This window comes from Papio anubis, chromosome 18 (assembly GCF_008728515.1).
Source record: "Papio anubis isolate 15944 chromosome 18, Panubis1.0, whole genome shotgun sequence".
Classification (NCBI taxonomy): domain Eukaryota; kingdom Metazoa; phylum Chordata; class Mammalia; order Primates; family Cercopithecidae; genus Papio; species Papio anubis.
In genome coordinates this window covers 1338839-1359089 of record NC_044993.1, presented here as the reverse complement: position 1 = coordinate 1359089, position 20251 = coordinate 1338839, and the positions used below count along the sequence as shown (strand labels likewise).

General features: G+C 59.2%; 2 protein-coding genes across 3 annotated transcripts; one reads left to right on the top strand and one right to left on the bottom strand.

Moving 5' to 3' along the window:
* Positions 1–7495: 7495 nt before the first annotated feature.
* IL17C (interleukin 17C) lies at positions 7496–9791 on the top strand. The gene is made up of 3 exons (XM_021931584.2): positions 7496–7501; positions 7828–8156; positions 8655–9791. The coding sequence occupies exons 1-3, from the start codon at positions 7496–7498 to the stop codon at positions 8911–8913; spliced, it is 594 nt and encodes a 197-aa protein (XP_021787276.2). The 3' UTR covers positions 8914–9791.
* A 2290-nt stretch (positions 9792–12081) lies between these two features.
* LOC101005729 (cytochrome b-245 light chain) lies at positions 12082–19676 on the bottom strand. 2 transcript variants are annotated; one of them, XM_003917299.5, is made up of 6 exons: positions 19529–19676; positions 16606–16675; positions 15656–15730; positions 15302–15385; positions 14642–14723; positions 12082–12360 (listed from the first exon to the last, which is right to left on the bottom strand). In XM_003917299.5, the coding sequence occupies exons 1-6, from the start codon at positions 19584–19586 to the stop codon at positions 12142–12144; spliced, it is 588 nt and encodes a 195-aa protein (XP_003917348.1). In that variant the 5' UTR covers positions 19587–19676; the 3' UTR covers positions 12082–12141. The 2 variants fall into 2 exon arrangements, with proteins under 2 accessions (XP_003917348.1, XP_009195309.1); XM_009197045.2 differs by lacking the exon at positions 19529–19676 and adding an exon at positions 18838–19432.
* Positions 19677–20251: the final 575 nt, after the last annotated feature.

The window sequence follows — 20251 nt, the reverse complement described above, 5'->3', positions numbered from 1 at the left end:
TGCAGTGGCGCGACCTCGGCTCACTGCAACCTCTGCCTCCTGGGTTCACGCCATTCTCCTGCCTCAGCCTCCTGAGTAGCTGGGACTACAGGCGCCGCCACCACACCCCGCTAGTTTTTTGTATTTTGAGTAGAGACGGGGTTTCATCGTGTTAGCCAGGATGGTCTCGATCTCCTGACCTCGTGATCCGCCCGCCTCGGCCTCCCAAAGTGCTGGGATGACAGGCGTGAGCCGCCGCGCCCGACCACCATTTTTTGAGGCTTATCAGATTTGCCATCAGGTCAAAGCCAGGTGCAAAGGAAATTCCCATTCTCTGGAAAGGGTGGCCTTTAAGGCCACGGAGCTGGAGTCCAGGCCACTCTGGGTGCCAGCCTGCAGCCTGTCATTTGTGGGCTGTACCATGAGGGCTGGAGGCCAGGAAATGGTGCCTTGTGCCTCCAGTGTGGGGCACCTCAAACTGGCGCCTGCAGTGACTGTCTGTCTCCGGCCAGGAGCGGACAGGTGAGCCCACCGCAGCTCACATGTGGACTGGGACCAGGCGAGGCCCCCTCTGCAGCTGGTCAGCCCGCAGCCACAGCCCTGGGCACCGCAGTCTGGAGCTGGGTTTGAACTCGCACCAGGTGGCAGTGGACCCCAGGTGTGGCTACCCATCCCTCTGGCTCTTGGACATTGGTGCAGAGGGGCCTGTCCTAGGAGGGTGACTGCCCCCATGTGGTCGAGTGGAGAGGATGTTCAGTCAGGCAGCTGGGAAGGGTGGCCTTGCTGTGTGACGGGCATGCACGGGTGTCCACGCCCTCCAGGGACGTCCTGCTCCAGGCGGTTAGCGCTCACGTCCTCCTTGCTCCCCATGCAGTGACTGGAAAGCCTGTGTGGGGTTCTGGCAATGGCACCCGCCTGCCAGCCCCTCCCAGGGCGTGCCCCAGGGCCTCTGCCCTCTGCCTGCAGCCCCTCCCCCACAGCCACGCTCCTACCCACCCCTTTGACTGGGCTTTGGGTGGGCAGGCAGATGTAGACCCTGCTTGGAGGCGGTGGCCCTAGAGGGAGCCACAGAAGGGGAAAAGGCCGGCCGGGCGCGGTGGCTCAAGCCTGTAGTCCCAGCACTTTGGGAGGCCGAGACGGGCGGATCACGAGGTCAGGAGATCGAGACCATCCTGGCTAACACGGTGAAACCCCGTCTCTACTAAAAAATACAAAAAACTAGCCGGGCGAAGTGGCGGGCGCCTGTAGTCCCAGCTACTCCGGGAGGCTGAGGCAGGAGAATGGCGTGAACCCGGGAGGCGGAGCTTGCAGTGAGCTGAGATCCGGCCACCGCACTCCAGCCTGGGCGACAGAGCCAGACTCAGTCTCAAAAAAAAAAAGAAGAAAAAAAAAAAAAAAGAAGGGGAAAAGGCCGAGACACACGAGACCACTCCTGATGGGGAAAACCCATGGGGGGTGTGGCGTGGTGGCACCTCAGGGAGGGGCCCTCTGCTGTCCCAGCCAACGTCCCATGACGATTTTGCACCCCCGCCAGCAGTGCCCCCGCCCTGCCCACCCGGCTGGACACACCTGTGTTGTGGGCAGCTGGCTGCGTGTGACCCGCTGTGCACCTGCGCCTTGATGTGGGGGAGACCCTGCAGAGAGGGTCCCCTTCCGCCCTGCCCAGTGCCCTCCCTGCCTCACCCCTCCTCCCACAGGCCCGCTCAGGGCGCTAAAGGGCTCCTGGCTGTGGGTCCGTCCTTCCCTGCATCTGGGGGACGTCCCCCGCGCTGCCTCTGACCCGCCCGGCTCTGCCTTTGTCTGAGACCCCTCGTTCCGCACCAGGGTCCGGGGCCGTGGTCTGCTGGGCGCGGGCCCGGGTTGTGGTTTGAGAGCCGGCCTGTCCGGACCTCCGCCTCCGGGCCGCCCTCCAGCCTTCCTGCCGCCGCCTTTCCAGTCTTGCCCAACCCGGTATTTCTGCGCTTGCCTCAGCCACCCGCAGGAGCGCAGGCCGCCCTGCCGCCTCCCGTCCTCTGCGCCCACGGGACCCCGGACCCCGCCCAGTCCGCAGGTCCCGCAGGTCCCCCCGGGCGGGTCTTCCTGGCCCTGCGACCCCCGGGACAGCGCTGGGAGCGCGCGGAAGGTGGGAGACGCGCGGCCCTGGCCGGGTCCCTGGCTCCGTTCTCGTGGTGCAGCCTGTGCCTGGGGGGTCCGGCCGTCACACCTCAGAACCGAGCTGAGCGGAAGATGGGGCAGCGGCCGCTGGGAAGAAGGCAGCCCCGGGTCGGGGAGGAAGGAGGCGGGGGCGGAGTGGAGTCCACGGTGGGGCTGCCTCCTTCCATCCTCCCCTGGGCGGGACGGGGGATGCGAGGGGGAGCGGGAGGGAGCAGACGACGGTCGGGGGCCAGGGAGAACACTCCTGTGCCTGGGGGCTCCGGCTCCCTCTGCTCGCTCCCTCCTGCCGAACTTTCCCACTCAGCCATTTACCTCCTCAGGCACTGGCTGCCGCCATCGGCTGACCAGGTCCTGCCCCAGAGAACCGCGTGTGGCCCACGTGTGGACAGACCTGTTCCCCATGCCAGGAGGGAGGGTCACTGGCTCTACCTGGGGATGGGGGATGAGGGCGAGAGCACCAGGCCAAGGTGGAGGGCTTCTCGCTCTCCCCCTCTTTTCCTGGCCTTTTCCTCCATTCCCTCTGGCTCCTATCGTCCCCTCCCGCTTCCTCTTTCTTGGGTATGGTTGAGCAGGTCGTGCACTGCACAAGGACTCCCAGCAGAGGATGAGGACCGACATCAGCTTGTCCTTCCCTCCCAACACTGTGCGTTCCCTAACCCTGCACGAAGGCACCCTACTCCCCTCCTCAAGATTCCCCACCCAGCATGGCCTGCAGCCCCAGCCCCAAGCCACAGCTGGGCAGGTTGGGCAGAAGCACTGGGGAGGCCAGGCCTGGCCATGCTGAGTGTGGTGACTCGTCAGGGTTTGCACAAAACCTCTTGGGCACCCACCTGCAGGCCCCTGGGCATGTTTCCGATGAGGCTTCCCCGGGCCCCTCTCTGTGGCAGAAGAAGGGGCCCCAGGGCTGCTTTGTAGGTCTCAGCCTAGGGGAGGCCCCCAGAGACGCCCGAGCCAGGGAGGGGCCCAGCCCCCTCTCCCAGGCTGTGCTTGGCATGCAGAGGTTGCGGGGGATCTTGAGTTTTTGTCCCCAGAATGGCTGAGTGGACTCTGGAGAAGACAAACCCCGCCCCACTGCCGCTGCCCTGTCTCACACCAGTAAGAGTGCTCGTCAGCCTCCTGGCGGCAGGTGCTGCGGACTGCGACCACCTGAGCCAGGCAGTGACACTAATGCGCCTCAGGGCAGCCTTGGCACTGGAGCTGCTGTCATCCTACTTTACCCACGGGGAGAGCCACTCTCCTCCCTCCTTCTTCCATTCTGTGTTATTTACAAATCACCCTCCTGTGTGCCCCGCACCACTCTCAGCCCTGAGTACACAGAGGGGGCTGCCACAGACGTGGCCCTCAAGGCGCTCAGGCCACCTTTAGGGGAGGGCTGCGAGGGGCTGCAATTTTTCTGAAACAGCCAAGCACCCCTGCAGAGAGGCCTGTATCATCAGCCCACCCTAAGGCAGAGGCAACCCACACAGGAGCACCTGTCCTGCTGGGGATGCGGCGGCTCCTGCTGTGTCCTGGAAAAGGCTCTCCCGCAGCCTGACGCGACCTGTGAACGTGCGCTCATTTGGAAAAGGGGCTTTTGCTTTGATGTAATTAGGGAAAGGATCTCGAGATGCCCCGTCCTGGGTTAAGACAGGTCCCACGTCCTGAGAAGGAGGGAGGGATTATCATTTAGACTGGACCCTAAATCCAACAACCCATGTCCTTATAAACCACAGAAGAGGATAAGACGGATGCAGCAGAGAGGCCACGGGAGGAGCCGCAAGCCCGGGAAACCGAGGGCTCAAAGAGCCTCCAGGAGAACCCAACCTTGAACACACTTTGATACCAGACTCCCAGCTCCACGGCCTCGTGGAATAAACTTCTGCCATTTCACACCCCCCAGTTTGTGGTGCATGGTTAGCACAGCCCTAGGAAACCAGCACAGATAGTGAGCTCCTCGTCATAGGAGGTATGCAAGCAGAGGGTGGGTGGGCAGAGGCACTATAGGGAGGAGCAGCCCCCGGGACTCCAGCAATCTGTCTTTGATTCTTCCCAGACTGTTAACCCTGGAGCACGGCCTCCTTCACCCCCAGAGGCCCACAGCAGATAAGCCGAGAGCCACACAGTGGCCAAGAGGAGGTACTGGAGGGCCCAGGGGTCCCAGTGCTGCCTCAGCCCCACCCCACTTGGTGGCTTTTGTGTTCAGAGAGACTGAGGTTTTAAGCTTAGAGGACCTTCTGTGGAACACATCTGCACTGCGGCAGGGGAGGAAAGGCTGGGGACACAGAAGCACCCTCCCTGCCACCCTCACCCCGAAGCTGAGGGGACCAGGGCGGACAGATTCCCCCACCTTTGGTGTGGCCAGGGGCCCTGGGGACCCCAGGGGAACCCTCCTCAGGATGACATCAAACCCCCGGCATTCAAAACTTCCCGAGCTCTGGCCCCAGCTGTCCCCTTTCCAGGGAAACAAAGGCACTTCCAGCACCCCCAACCCAGCCAGCCTCACCAAGCAAGGAGGCCAAAGGCAGCTCCTGGCCCCACTTACATAAAGCTTCCTATGTGCACTGTTCACACTTCACACCTCACACCTCATCTCCTCACACCTCACACCTCACTCCTCACTCCTCACACCTCACTCCTCACACCTCACTCCTCACACCTCACTCTTTTCCTGATTTATTGACTTTAGATTTTCGACGACGACTTCTGATGACTTTATTTTATGATTTTATTCTTTACTTTACACTTTAATTTATTTTATTTTTTACTTTATCTTTATGACTTTTGATTTATGATGATTTATTTTTCTGATTTTATGATTTACTTTACGGGATTTTATTTTTTATTTTTTATGACGAGATTTATTCTATTTTTTGAGATTTTATTTTTATTTTATTTTTTGAGATTTTTATTTTCATTTATTTCATTTTTGAGACTTTATGACTTTATTTTCACGAGACTTTTATTCTTTTACCTTTTATTTTATTTTTATGACTTTACTCTTTTTATGACTTTACTCCTTTATTTTGACCTTTAAACTTTGACTTCTTTTGCCTTTTACTCTTTCACTTTATTTTAATTTCCTTTGACACTTTGACTTTATGACTCTTTTATGACTCCTCTTTTATGACTTTCCTTTTTATGACTCCTTTTGTCTTTATTTCTCTTTGTTGATGACTCTTGATGACTCTTTTAGACCTTTGGAGGAGATTTGATAAAAGATTCTGAGGATTTTATGATTTTACTTGAGATTTTATTTTTATTTATTCTTTCTTAATTTTTATTTTTATTTTAATTTGTTTTTGACTTTATTTTGAGATTCTTTATTTTACTTTATTTTATTTTCTTTGAGATTCTTTTTTATTTCTTTTATTCTTTTACTTTTTATTTCTTGACTTTAATTTTTGTTTTTTATGACTTTTTGATTCACTTCTTTCATTCTTTTATTTTTATTCTCCTGATTCTTCTTTATTCTTTATTTTTGTGACTTCTTTTTACTCTTTTAAGATTTATGATTCTTTATTTCTCTCTTTTTATGAGATTTTATTTGAGATTTTATTCTTTTATGACTTTTATGACTCTTCTTGATTTTTGATTAAGATTTTATTTCTTCTGATTTTATTTCTTGATTCTTTATTTTGACGATTTTATTTTTTTGATTCTTTGAGACTCTTATTTTATTTTTACTTTTTTACTTTATTTTATTTGGAGTTTCTGAGACTTTACTCTTTATTTCTCCTGAGACTTTATTTTTATTCTTTTATTCTTTTATTCTTCTTCTTTTACTTTTATTTTATTTCTCTTTTTCCCCGGATTTTGAGACTTTATTTCTTTATGACTTTATTTCTTATTTTATTTTTCCGGGATTTTATGACTTTTGTTTTTATGACTTTACCTCACACCTCCCACCTCCCTCACACCTCACTCCTCAGACACCTCACACCTCACTCCTCACACCTCACACCTCACACCTCCTCACACCTCACACCTCACACCTCACTCCTCACATCTCCTCACACCTCACACCTCCTCACACCTCATATCTCACTCCTGACACCTCACACCTCGCTCCTCACACCTCACATCTCCTCACACCTCACTCCTCACTCCTCACACCTCACTCCTCACACCTCCTCACACCTCCAACTCAGACTTTTTAGCTTGAACTTTTTCTCAATAAAACCACAGAAGCTTGGGCCAGGCACAGTGACTCACGCCTGTAATCCCAGCATTTTGGGAGGCCAAGGTGGGCAGATCACGAGGTCAGGAGATTGGGACCATCTCGGCTAATACGATGAAACCCTGTCTCTACTAAAAATACAAAAAATTAGCCAGGTAGGCACCTGTAGTTCCAGCTACTCAAGAGGCTGAGGCAGGAGAATGGTGTGAATCCGAGAAGCCGAGCTTGTAGTGAGCTGAGATCGCGCCACTGCACTCCAGACTGGGCAACAGAGCGAGACGCTACCTCAGAAAACAACAACAACAACAACAAAAATACAGAAGCCCAACAGAGACCTGAAGACCTGCTTCCCCATCTCCTCTGGGACCTCTCCCACCTGGGTGAAGGGGGCACGTGAGCCTCACCTGATCTTGATCATCTCAGCTAAAACACTGAACCACCCTCAGCACCCACCAGCAGGGGACGGAGGAGAACTGTGTAGGGTACCAAAGCGCCACGCCACCATCAGGTCCAGATGAAAACCTACAAGTTGAATCAGCAAGGTGCGGACAGATACGCAAGCAGAAACCCTCTTATAGGAGGTTCAAGGCTGGTCACGGTGGCTCACTCCTATAATCCAGCACTTTGGGAGGCCAAGTCAAGCAGATCACTTGAGGTCAGGAGCCACAGACCAGCCTGGCCAATATGGCAAAACCCCGTCTGTACTAAAAGTACAAAAATTAGCCATGCATGGTGGTGGGTGCCTGTAATCCCAGCTACTCAGGAGGCTGAGACAGGAGAATCGCTTGATCCTGGAAGGTGGAGGTTCCAGTAAGCTGAGATAGCGCCATTGCACTCCAGCTTGGGTGACAGCGAGACCCTGTCTCAAAAAAAAAAAAACAGTTTGAGAATGTTAGACAAGGCAGCACCCTGGGCAGGTGCTCAGGTTGGGCAGAGTCTCTCAGGGGAGGGGAGTAACAGGACGGAGCTCCCCAAGGGCTCCTTGCATGTCTGTGTCCTGATGCACAGCAGGTGGGGGCTGCGGGGACCAGAGAAGGAAGTGCCCCAGCTGGGCACTTCCCGAGAAGGAAGTGGTGCCGGAATTTCCCCCAGGTGTGGCCTCAGGTATAAGAGCGGCTGCTGCCAGGTGCATGGCCAGGTGCACCTGTGGGATTGCCGCCAAGTGTGCAGGCCGCTCCAAGCCCGGCCTGCCCTGCTGCCACCACCATGACAGTGAGCCTCTCCACATGCCACTTGGATGGCACAGCCTGGCCTGGAAGGGCTGGGGTGGGGTTCTCTGAACCCTGGGATGAGGGTGTTGGGATGGGCTCTGGGAAACCCCTCAGTCTAGGGGTAGGGGGAGGCAGTTACAGATCCACGGAGCCCTGGCATGCTGGGTGCCTTGGGCTGAAGGGCTAGCCTCTCTGGGCTTCAGTTTCCCCATCTATAGAGGGAGGGCTGTACTCCATCTTTCCCCTGGGAACAAGGAAAGCTGAGGTGGAAGTGAGGTGCCCCCTGCCCTGGGCACCCCCTAACCACCCACCTGCCTGTTTTACCAGCTCCTCCCTGGCCTCCTGTTTCTGACCTGGTTGCATGCATGCCTGGCCCACCATGACACCTTCCTCAGGGGGCACCCCCACACTCATGGGACCCCACGCTGCTACTCAGCTGAGGAACTGCCCCTCGGCCAGGCCCCCCCACACCTGCTGGCTCGAGGTGCGAAGTGGGGGCAGGCTTTGCCTGTAGCCCTGGTGTCCAGCCTGGAGGCAGCAGGCCACAGGAGGAGGCATGAGAGGCCCTCAGCTGCGACCCAGTGCCCGGTGCTGCGGCCAGAGGAGGTGTTGGAGGCAGACACCCACCAGCGCTCCATCTCACCATGGAGATACCGGTGAGGACCTGGGGATCCTGCTGTGGCGTGGGCTGCCCCTCCCCTGGCAGGGCCCTGACTGCCTGGAGAGCTCTCTGGGCCTTGGTGGTTCTCCCCTGTCAAGTGGGCGTGGCCACCTGAGCTCCGTCCCTCCGGCACTGCTGACCTGGGCGGCTGAGCTGCTTCTTGCGGCCGTGCCCTGCCTGCCACTGTCCTTGGTGGCCAGGGTCCCCTGGGGAAATTCTGGGCCCCTCACCTGAGCTCCTGCAGAAGTGGGGCTGGGTGGTGAAGTGGGAGGGAGGCTTTAGAGGCCTCCGGCCCCTGCTCCGTGCTCTTGGAGCGCCCTGGGGAGACATGGATTACCACCACTTACGAGCCCAACTGCACGCCAAGCCTGTGTGGCTCGGCCCTCACTGCCTCAGGTCCCATCCTGAGCACTCGGGGAGGGGCCCTGAGGGGAGAGGAGCCTCAGGGAGGCAAGGGTAGGGCCAGAGACTCACTGTGCGCCCCGTCCCGCAGTGTGGACACAGACGAGGACCGCTATCCACAAAAGCTGGCCTTCGCCGAGTGCCTGTGCAGAGGCTGCATCGACCCACGGACCGGCCGCGAGACAGCTGCGCTCAACTCCGTGCGGCTGCTCCAGAGTCTGCTGGTGTTGCGCCGCCGGCCCTGCTCCCGCGACGGCTCGGGGCTCCCCACGCCCGGGGCCTTCGCCTTCCACACCGAGTTCATTCGCGTGCCTGTCGGCTGTACCTGCGTGCTGCCCCGGTCAGTGTGACCACCGAGGCTGTGGAGCCCCTAGACTGGACACATGGGCTCCCCAGAGGGCACCCCCTATTTATGTGTATTTATTGTTATTTATATGCCTACCCCAACACTACCCTTGGGGTCCAGGCATCCCCCGTGTCTGGAGGATGGCCCCCCACTGTTCTCCCCATCTCCAGCCTCAGCAGTTGGGGGTAGAAGGAGCTCAGCACCTCTTCCAGCCCTTAAAGCCACAGAAAAGTTGTCACACGGCCACCTGTACCTTGGCTCCCAGCCCCACTCCCGGCTTCCCTCACCCTATCACTGACCTCAGGCCCCCCAGGCTCCCTCTTCCCAACCTCCTTGGAAGTACCCCTGTTTCTTAAACAATTATTTTAGTGTACGTTTGTTATTAAACTGATGAACACATCCCCAGAGGCCAACATTCAATGCGACGTTCTCCCGCTCAGCCCTGGCCCAGGCCAGCCACGGACCCAGTTCTGGGCTATCCTTTCAGAAAGGTCTATGCAGCAGCGAGCAGTGCATGCAGGTGGGACTGAGCTCTAGCACGGGGGAGCACAGGTGTCCCTGCTCTGCCCACAGTGTCTCCCCGGAGGATACCCCTGGGAACAGGAATGAGCCTCCTTCCCCAGGCAGAGCCTTGAGCCCTATGCTTTGTAATGATGTGAGCGCCTAGGGGCACCATCTCGGCCCCCAGGCAAGAGTCTCTGAGGATGAACTGCAGGGCTGTCGGCTCAAGGCAGGGCCCCAAGCCTCTGTGGGTCGGATCAACAGCCAAGACCAAGGCGCCCTCCCTAAAGGTGAACTAGCCAGGCTCTGGGGCCCAGGCTTTGCTGGAGATTTTAGTTAAGGGACCCTGGGGTGAGCAGCCTCAGTCGTGGAAAGGGGACCCAGGCCTGTGACAGTCTCAGGGTCTCAGTCTCTCGGCCCCCAGCCCTGAGGGCTGACATTGCCGTGGGGCTGCTGGGCAGTTGTTAGCCCCTCCCCTGCCTGGCCCCCTGGCTCACCCACCTACCGTGTCCAGGTGCCTGGAAATGGGGGTGGGGGACTCCACTCAGACCCCCAGAGGAGGAGGCCTCAGGGAAGACTTCCTGGAGGTGGTGGCCTTTGTCCAGGCGGTAGAATTTTCATTCAACACATTTCTTTTCTTTTTTGAGAAAGGGTCTCGCTTTGTTGCCCAGGCTGGAGGGCCGTGGCGTGACTTCAGCTCACTGCAACCCCCACCTTCTAGGTTCAAGCGATTCTCCCAGCTCAGCCTCCCAGTACAGGCATGCGCCACCACACCCAACTAGTATTTGTATTTTTAGTAGAGGCAGGGTTTCGCCATGTTGGCCAGGTTGATCTCGAACTCCTGAGCTCAAGTGATCCTCCCACCTCGGCCTCCCAGACTGCTGAGATTATAAGCATGAGCCACCGCACCCAGCCATACTGAGTTTCTACTAGGCGCCTGGCACTGGGAACAGGCTGAGAACAAAATGGTCAAAATCCCTCCTGCCCTCATGGTGACTGATGGAACAAGTGGTGTTTAGTCTGGGAATGGTCCAGGACAGAGGCTCCGGGGGAGGGGCTGCGGTTCTAAGCAGAGGGTCAGGGAGGCCTCGAAGACCTGAAGGGGAGCAGGAAGGGGCCAGGCAGCCATGCGGGGAATAGCTCCAGGCAGCAGGAAGAGCCCATGCAGAGACCCTGAGAAGACACGTGCTGGGTGTGTCCGAGGGTCAGAGAGTGGCCTGCGTGGCTGACGCCAGGTGAGAGGGGCACGGCGGGGGCGGGGCAGGGCAGGGTGCTGGGTGCAGATTGGGTCTGCCATGGGGCCATCAGAAGCTTGTGGCTGTCACTGAAGGGAGCTGAGCCTGTGGGTTCTGAGCTGGAGGCACTGGGGTGGGGCTTTGGGTTTCAATGGCAGCATCTGGATGGTTTCAGGGGGTGAGGGAAGAGCGGGAGATGGCAGGTGGCCTGGGTGGGGATGGCCCACATAGCTGGGGTCTGGATTTGGGCCAGGATTGGACGTGGGGTTGTGGGGGTTTCAAGGGTGACCTGAAGCTTGGTGATCTGGGGGGACAGCTGAGACGAGGCTGGATTGAGATGTCTGCATGGTGCTGAGTGTTGGCTGGTGGGGGGTGGCTTCTGAAAGCCCCGGGAACAGAGGACCTGGCTCTGAAGTGTGAGTTGCTGGGAGAGCAGGTGGGCAAGCGGCAGGCAAGGGCTTCTCCAGCCTCAGGAGAGTGGGTGCCTTGGTGAGAGCCCAGCGGTGGGGGATGTGGCTGATGCACGGCAAAGCTTTGAGGGCACCCGGCTGGGGGGGTGGTGAGGACCTGTGGGCAGGTGCATGTGCAACCAGCCACAGCCTCTGCACAAGTGAGGAGCAGGAGTGGCCAGAAGCCCCCTACAACTTGGCCTGAGTGTCCTGGGCAGCTGGAGAGCCCTCCAGCATCAGTGTGGGGGGAAAACAAGGGTGCATCCGCCACCAGCCTCACCAGTGTCTACAGAAAAGAGGCGTTGGGTAGAGGCTCACCACGTGGCTCCCGCCCTGTTCCCTTTTCACTTACTGCCAGCGGCCTCCTCTGGAATCCACGCCCCTTAGGGAGGCACTAGGTGTGGAGGGCCTGCAGGGCCTGGGAGAGCTAGCAAGGGAGGACTCTGTTACCTCCTCCAGGCCGGGGAGGACCTTTCTAGGGAGGCACACACCTGGAATTCCCATATTCCACTATATTTCGTGGAATATACGGTACCCGGGATTTCTTTGAGACGGAGTCTCGCTGTGTCTCCCAGGCTGGAGTGCAGTGGCGTGATCTCGGCTCACTGCAAGCTCCGCCTCCCGGGTTCACGCCATTCTCCCGCCTCAGCCTCCCAAGTAGCTGGGACTACAGGCGCCCGCCACCACGCCCTGCTATTTTTTTGTATTTTTAGTAGAGACGGGGTTTCACCGTGTTAGCCAGGATGGTCTCGATCTTCTGACCTCGTGATCCACCCGCCTCGGCCTCCCAAAGTGCTGGGATTACAGGATTGAGCCACCGTGCCCGGCCTAGTACCCGGGATTTCATGTGCTGCTGACAAGGCAGGCGATGCTGATGCTACTGGAATGCGGCCCCGCGGGCAGGAAACGGGGTGCCTGCCCAGGCCTCGGGAACCATCGCTACCCCGGCCCCGCCCACCGGCCCCAGGCAGAGGCTCAGGCAAACGCTCCGGGCTTTGCTGCGTTTATTGCGGGCGCCCCTGGCGGGAGGGCAGGTCTGGGGTGAGGTCACACGACCTCATCGGTCACCGGAATGGGGTTGGCCTGGGGACCTCCCGGGGATCCCCCCGCCGCCGTCGCCTCCTCCTCCTCGCTGGGCTTCTTGCGGGCCTCGGCCGGGGGCCGCGGCGGGGGGTTGCTGGGCGGCTGCTTGATGGTGCCTCCGATCTGCGGCCGCTCCCGGGGCTTGGGCTCGATGGGTGTCCACTGCTCACCGCGCACGGCCGCCTGCGGGGCACTGAGGGGTTGGGCGGCGCCCCAAAGCCGGCCCTCCCTCCCTGGAGGCCCACCCCGCCAGGGGCCCTGGGACATGGGCTCAAGTCTGAATCCCATGCGGGATGGCGTGACTGTCGCTCAGAGAAGTGATGGCAGGAGGCCACACAGCCAGGACCTGGGTCAGCCTGACACCAACCCAAGCTATTTCTTCATGCCAGGAGTAGGGCAGGAACCCCCGGGCTTCTGGAAGATCCCCTGGTGGACACTCCCAGATGCAAATTCCAGCACCTAAATTCTCCTCCCAAGGCGCCAAGGCAGGGAGCCAAGGGCAGGGAGGCACGCCTGAGGTCCGGCAGGAGGGGTGGCCCAGGAGAGTCGCAGGCCCGGCTCCTTCTGGTGGGTGCCATTCACCCACCCCGGCCGGCAGCCCTCCAACGGTGCCCATGCATTTCTGCACATGGGGGTCAGGGGCAGAGCTTGAAGAACGCAGGAGTCCACTGGCTTACTAAAAATACAGACTCCTGGGCCCATGCCCGGAGGTTCCACTGCAACAGGCCAAGTGGACTTTTCATCTTCTATTCCACAATATCCGGTAGAAAAATATGTCACAACATATACGTCATGAAACAGAAAGAGAAACGGGACATCTGTGATCCTACCTAACCCCAAAACGGAAATATTCCGTCCGGAAGAGCAAAACTCTAAGGCTGATAGAGGAAAATGCAGGAGCGTGAACACAGCACCCAGGGCCAGGGAAAGGTGTTTCTACAAAGCACAGACCATAGAGCAAGTAAACAGGGAAACTTCTGTTCTTCAGTGCAGTGAAGGACTTCACGGGCCAAGTTAACAGACCCTTACCAGAAAGCAGGAAGGCATTCACAGTGTCTAAAGGTTACGAAGGCTCAGTAGCTAAAATAACACGTGAAATTCCTGCAACTTAAGAAAAAGACAAAAACCACAATAGAAAAATGGACAAAGGATATGAACAGGCAACTCAAGGGAGAAGAAACTCCAACAGCGCAAATCCACAGTCAGAGAAGAGCGAGTGCAAGCTCCGCACGGCCAGCCTCGTGCTGTGGAACTGCCAAGCGTGGGAGAAAGCCCTGTGCGCCAGGTGGGGGCGATGGGGCCGGCACGGCTGGTGGTAGGTTGTCTGCTGGGGAGCAGCTGAGCCCAGCAGGGTCAACGGTACAGAGGCTGATGCCTGACCCAGCAATTCCTCTCTGGGTTTAGCACAAGGAATTCCTACTGAGGTCTCCAGGAGCGCGCTAGCTGTATGTGGTAGCAGGAGCCAGGGGGCATGTGGGTGGCCCCTGGAGAACAAAGCAACAGCCCAGATGAGCGCTTGGCAAGAGAAAGGGATTCTAAAGGAGAGCCCTGAGAGGCCGGTGGCAGGTCAATGAGCCTTGAAACAGAACTCCACTTACATACATGGAAGGCACACACAGAAAGTACTGCACATTTAACACCGCACACACACTTTGCGCTGATTCGTGGGCGGTGCCAGGATGCACGCAGTCAAGCAGACATTTTCTTAAACTGCCGGCACCTGGGTTTGGTTTAGTGTGCGTTTGCCTCTGTGGGCAGGAGGGACTCACCTCTAGGGACAAAAGGATTTAAATAAACAAAGTCTGAGGGCTCTGTCCACTCAGAGACCTCTGCAGTACGAGGTGGCCTGCAGCCGTCTGTTCCGGAGCCCAGGGTAGGCAGAGGGCATCTCACCCAAGGCCTGGCCAGGCTACGCCCTGTCCCCTCACCCATCCCTGGCCTCTCAGAACGATCACTGTATCCCATGGGATGGGCAGCCCTCTAACAGGGTGCTGTGTTCCTAAACCAAACCTAGGTGTCGGCAGTTTAAGAAAATATCTGCGTGACTGCGTGCATCCTGGCACCGCCCACGAATCAGCGCAAATAGGGTTTAGGTGAGAAAAGCCTGATAAACGGACCCAAGCCCAGGCACAGCCTTCTGCCGGCTGCATGACCCCAGGCCAGCCACAGCACCTCCCTGCGCCTCCGCCTCTTTGTCTGCAAAGTGGGGACACCAGTACCCCTCCCAGGGCCGTGGTGCGGGTTGATGAAGAAATGCAGGGAAATGACCCAACACACGAGACGCGCCAAAAACGGCAGCGGCAACTGCTGCGTCCCCGCGGTGCTGTGAGCACACGCCCGGGCTCGCGCTTGCTCCCAGCCTCGGCTCAACCTACTAGAGCTGGCTTCAAGGGCCACGTATGTCCAAGGGTGTCAGGGCAGGGGGTGGGGGTGGCTGGGGCTAACCTCAGAGGGCGCCACTCACCAACAGGTAGATGCCGCTCGCGATGGCCAGGCAGGCAGTCCCGAGGATGGTGGCCAGCAGGAAGCCGGCGGGCACCGAGAGCCTGGGGGAGTGGGGGGTGGGAGGCAGGGACACAGAAGGGCACTCAGAAAGGGGAATGGAGCCCCAGGTCTGGGGGCCAAGGCCACAAAGTCTCAGGACAAGGCAGACCACAGACCCAGGGGATGTGTGCGGCCCAGGGCTTGTTTCGGTCCTGGGTATTCTTGGCCTTGATGTGGATGCGAGCGACTCGGGGGCACTTGCTCAGAGGAACCCCCAGCAGCTGCAGGGCAGCCCCGTGCCGGTGTCCTGGCCTCGGCCGGCAGCAACCACCAGACACACAGTGCGGAATCCTCCACCCTACCAGGAAGCCCAGGCAAGACCCCCCAGCAGGGCCTGCTGACTCCAGACAGGATCGCAGCTACTCAGGTTTGGGGAGGATCCTTACAAATCCTGCACACTAGACAGCGGACACGGGCTCCGGGGGCCCCGCCAGAGCCGGGAACCCGAATTTTTGTTTGGAAAAACATCGAGGTAAGTGGGGGGTGGCTTCTGTCCAGGCAGCCCGGCCAGTGGGACAGTGGGGGAGGGTCGGCTCCAAGCCCCCCTGAGCCCGAGAGGGGGTGAAGGGTGGGGACTCACAGGAGGTGCAGGACGGCCCGAACGTAGTAATTCCTGGTGAGGGGCCCGAACAGCTTCACCACGGAGGTCATGTACTTCTGTCCCCTGGGGGAGGGAGGAAGGGGAGACAGCGCGGCTGGGCCTCTCCGAGCACTCAGGACTCCCCTGCTGCCCTGCCGACGACCCCAGGGCACCCAGGCCTCTTCCCTCCCAGAAAACACACAGGGCAGGCACTGGCCTTGGTTTGCCCACAAGCACCAAAGAATTGGTTCCGGAGCCTCTGAGTGAGGAACTAGGCTCCACGTACAGACCCTGTGAGCCCTGCCTGGCCCCACAGCCCCGGGAGAGACCCCAGAGCAGGAGGGGGAGACTCACCAGCGCTCCATGGTGGAGCCCTTCTTCCTCTTCCCCCGGGGATACTCCAGCAGGCAGACAAACACGCCCGCCACGCTGAAGCCATGTGGTTAAGGAACAGCCCAGCTCAGCCTGGGGGGCCACAGGGAACCCTCTTTACTGAAGACAACACAGAGAAGGGCCCGAGCACAGTGGCTCACGTCTGGAATCCCAGCACTTTGGGAGGCTGAGGCAGGAGGATCACTGGAGCCCCCAGGAGTTTGAGACCAGCCAGGGCAACACAGTGACACCCTCATCTCTACAAAAAATGTAAGAGTCAGCCAGGTGTGGTGGTGTGTGTGTGTGTGGTCCCAGCTACTCCAGAGGCTGAGGTAAGGGTGGCCTGAGCCCAGGTGGAGGCTGCCATGAGTCATAACTGCATCACTGCACTCCAGCCTGGGGGACAGATCGAGACCTTGTCTCAAAAAAAAAAAAAAAAAAAAGGGGCAGCCACTGCCTGAGGTCACAGAGCCAGGAGGCAGCCACGGGAGGTTCCAATAGGTCAGGCACTCAGGGTTGCCCACGCCCGCCCTCCCACCACCCTGCCCAATGCTGCTTGTCGCAAGGTACGGCTGGGCTGAGATGGGGCAAAGGAGGTGGAGGGGCCGGGCAAGGGGGCTGACTGACAGGAGGGGGCAGACAGGATCCCAGCAGTCCAACCGGGAGGCCTCAGTGCTGGCCCTGGCCCTCTGGTGACACCCCCTGCCCACCCCTCACCAGGACTCAGACTGGGGGTCTGCCGCTGACCACCACATGGCCCAGGCGAGGAGCCTGGCTGCTGGGGCCTAGGCTGCCCAACCCGTGGACAGCCCACCCTGTGTCCCAGCCTGGCTGCGGTGGCGGGGAGCGGAGGCGAACAGCTCACTGTGAAGTGGTTCCCTGGCTCTGCCCTGGGTGTTCCCCACCCGCCCCAGCCTCAGGTGGAAGGATACATGGAGTAGGCGCCAAAGTACCACTGCGTGAAGCGGCCAGCTGTGGCCACGATGCCCCCGGTGATAAGGACTGTGGGGAGAAGTGGGTCAGGTACTGTGGGACTCCCGTCCTGGGGGTCTGGGCCACTCCCCTTCTCTACCTCCTGTGGGCCATCAGGCCACCCAGAGCTTCCCCATCCCCATCCCCATCCCCATCCCCATCCCCATCCCCACAGCACAGTGACAGGGTCAGGGACACCCCCAGGAGGCAGCCCTCTGCGCTGGTGAAGAGCAGAGCCTGTGGCGCACGGGCTGGCGGAGGGGGTGCTGGACATGCCCGGGCCCTAGGTCCCAGGAGCAGCCAGGGACGGCCCGACCTGCAGGCCCCAGTGGGCCTGTGCCCCTGGGCTCTGGGACCCCCGATGGACCCCTTGTCACCATGAGTCTTTGATGCACTGAAAGCCAATAGGCCGAGTGTGGTTTCTGCATCTTGGGGGTGTCTCTTTCCTCCTGAGACGGAGTTCCTCTTAACCCGTCAGCTATTTCGCCTTAATTTCGGTTTCGTCTGATGTGGCTATTTCTGCACCTTTTTTTTCGGGGTGGGGGGGGGGTATTGTCCAATATTCCCCCTTACTATTTTTTTTTTCTTTTTCTTGTTTTTGAGATGGAGTCTCGCTCTGTCACCCAGGCTGGAGTGCAGTGGCGCAATCTTGAGTCACTGCAACCCCTGCCTCCCGGATTCAAGCAATTCTCTTGCCTCATTCTCCCGAGTAGCTGGGATTACTGGCGCCCGCCACCACACCCAGCTGATTTTTATATTTTTATTAGAGACAGAGTTTCACCACATTGGCCAGGCTGGTCTCGAACTCCTGACCTCAGGGAATGCACCCGCCTTGGCCTTCCAAAGTATTAGGATTACAGGCGTGAGCCACGGCGCCTGGTCCTTCCTACTATTTTATTTAGTTTTCTTTCTTTCTTTTTTTTTTGGAGATGAAGTCTTGCCCTGTTGCCCAGGCTAGAATTCGGTGGTGTGATCTCGGCTCACTACAAACTCCGCCTCCCGGGTTCAAGCGATTCTCCTGCCTCAGCCTCCCAAGTAGCTGGGACTACAAGTGCACGCCACCATACGTGGCTAATTTTTTTTATGTTTAGTAGAGACGGGGTTTCACCATGTTAACCAGGATGGTCTCGATCTCCTGACCTCGTGATCTGCCCGCCTCGGCCTCCCAAAGTGCTGGGATTACAGGCATGAGCCACCTTGCCCTGCCAGCTATTCTGTTTTTGTCTCCACATGGTATTGTTTGAAGATTTCCTATCCTTGGTTTGAGCCCAGCTACACATTAACTCTCTGGGTTTGCCTGTCTGTGTTGGAGGAGGGGACGGCAGTGTCCTTGGGTCTACTCAGCCTATTGTCCGTGCATCTTTGGGGGACCGTCCTGGTCCCAAGCCTGCCATCTGAAAGAGGCTGCAAAGCTGCCGCTGGTGCCACCAGGGAGGGCTGAGGACGTACTCTGGCACCCAGCCACAGTTACAGAGCACCTGCTGTGTACGGGGGGGACTCTTTGTCAAGGCCCCACTCTCTCTGGGTCAGCTGCCTCCCGGGGCTGCACGCTCTGGAAAGACCTCCCCGAGCAGGTGACATTTGAATTGAGAAATGAGACAGCCATGAGGCTCTGCAGAAGCAGCAGCTTGTGCAGAGGCCCTGGGGCAAGCTCAGGAGATCTAGGAACAAAGGAAGCCCGGCAGCTGGAGGAGGGGGCCAGAGAGCTGGGAGGCCAGGGCAGGCAGCGCAGGGCGTCCAGTCCCGCTCTAATTCTTTGGGCCAGGAGCCCCTGGCGGGTTTCAGCAGGCGGCCAGACTAGAGCCCAGCTCTCCTGGCTCCCAGCTGGGTGCCCTCAGACCCTCTATTTCCTGTAGGGAGTGCGGGGCAGGCAGGGTGACAGTCTCAAGGGGCGGCTCTGGGGAGAGCTGTCTGAACTGACCTACCGAGTTCTTGGCCGCTGACTCCAAGCAGGCGGTGGGACAGGCTGCAGGGCCCCATGCTCCAGGCCTCCCACCCTGAGGTCTCTACCACGCACCCCAGACAACCAGTAGGGCGCTCAGAGCCCCAGGGCAGTGGTGGCAGCGGGCCCCTCCTCCTCACCCTCAGCCTCCAGGCCCTTCCCAGGCACTCCTCCCCACCGGGTGCAGGTCCTTCCTGGAGCTGCCGCACTGGTGCCTCTGCCCTGAGACCCCGCCTGAACCCAGCCTCACCCGGCCTGGGCCCGACACTCCCCGGCTCTGGTCCTGAGAGGCTCCATTTCCAAACGGAGTCTGCAGCCCTCACCGGAACCTCTGAGCAAATGCGCAGCGGGGTGACTGGGGTCGGTGCCATCCCACCCCAAGAGCAAAGCGCCTGAGCAGCTGGGCTGGGCAGGGCCGTCACTGGGTGGTTTCAGCGCCTCGTGTAATCCCAGGCCGCCTCCAGCGCAGACTCCAGATGGGGAGGGCTGAGCCCCGGGGCATGAAGAGCCCACTCCCCGCCCCAAGCCCAGGGAGGGCGACTCGCAGCCCAGCTGGCTACCGAGGGACAGGGGAGCTTCTCCCGACGCCCAGGCCAGAGCCCCCATTTGGGGGCTTGGGGCGGCGACCCCGGAAACCACCAGGGCTGAACCGCCTCTTCCCCTGCGCTGCAACTTCCTCCTCCGCGGAGTCGGGGGACCGAGGGAGGGAATGGGGGAGGGGCGCCGCGCTCCGCAGGGTCTGCAGGGGGACTGCTGGGGTTCTCAGAATGCCTTCCAGCCCGCGCCCTGAGGGTCCCGCCCCTGTTCCCCGCACCCTCCTGGCCTGACCCTGGCCCGCCTGGCGCCCCACTTCCCCGCCCTGTAAGTAGCCCGAGGTCCCGGCTGGGGTCTTGGGATACCCCTCCAGGCTGCAGCCTCCACCGTCCCTGCCGCGCACTCACTCAGGCCGGACGCCAGCGCCTGCTCGTTGGCCCACATGGCCCACTCGATCTGCCCCATGGCGGCACGGACCCTGCCGGGACACTGGTAGGCGCGTACTGCCGCCCCTGCGCTCCCGGCCGAATCCCGTTCCGCCCAGGCCCTGCCCCCAAACCCCCAGGTGACCGCGGCTGGGCGGAGACCTGCGTCTGTAGGGTGCAGGGCTGCCCCGGGGCCTTCTGTCCCCGCCCTCTCTACCCCGCCGAGGCATAGGAGGGGCCCTGCTCGGCAGCCCCAGCCCAGGCGGGGCGCGCGCTTCCCCAGGGCTTCCCAGCTTCAGCTCTCAAGCACTGACAAATTCCCCTGCCCGACGCCCGGGACCCAACTGAGGGTCCCGTGTCAACAAGGCTTCTATTAATAGCAGAGGGGTCACCCCTACAGCCCGGGAACACCTCTGCACCCTGATGCTACCAAGGACGAGGGTGGCCTCCCCATGGGGACCAAAGGCCCAGCCCCCATTTCCTCCCCCTGGCTCTGGGCTGGCACAGGCGTGGCCTGGGTCAGACACTGCAGGGGGCCTCCCCACACCATGCCACTGGACTGTGACTGATACTCGAGGGAGGGGACAGGATGTGCACAACTGGGAAAGCACAGAATGCAGGGACGGCCCCGTCATTTCTGGCCTGGAGACAGGACGCAGGGGTTGGCGTGGGGGTGGTGAGCCCAGCGCCCATGGGAAGACTTTA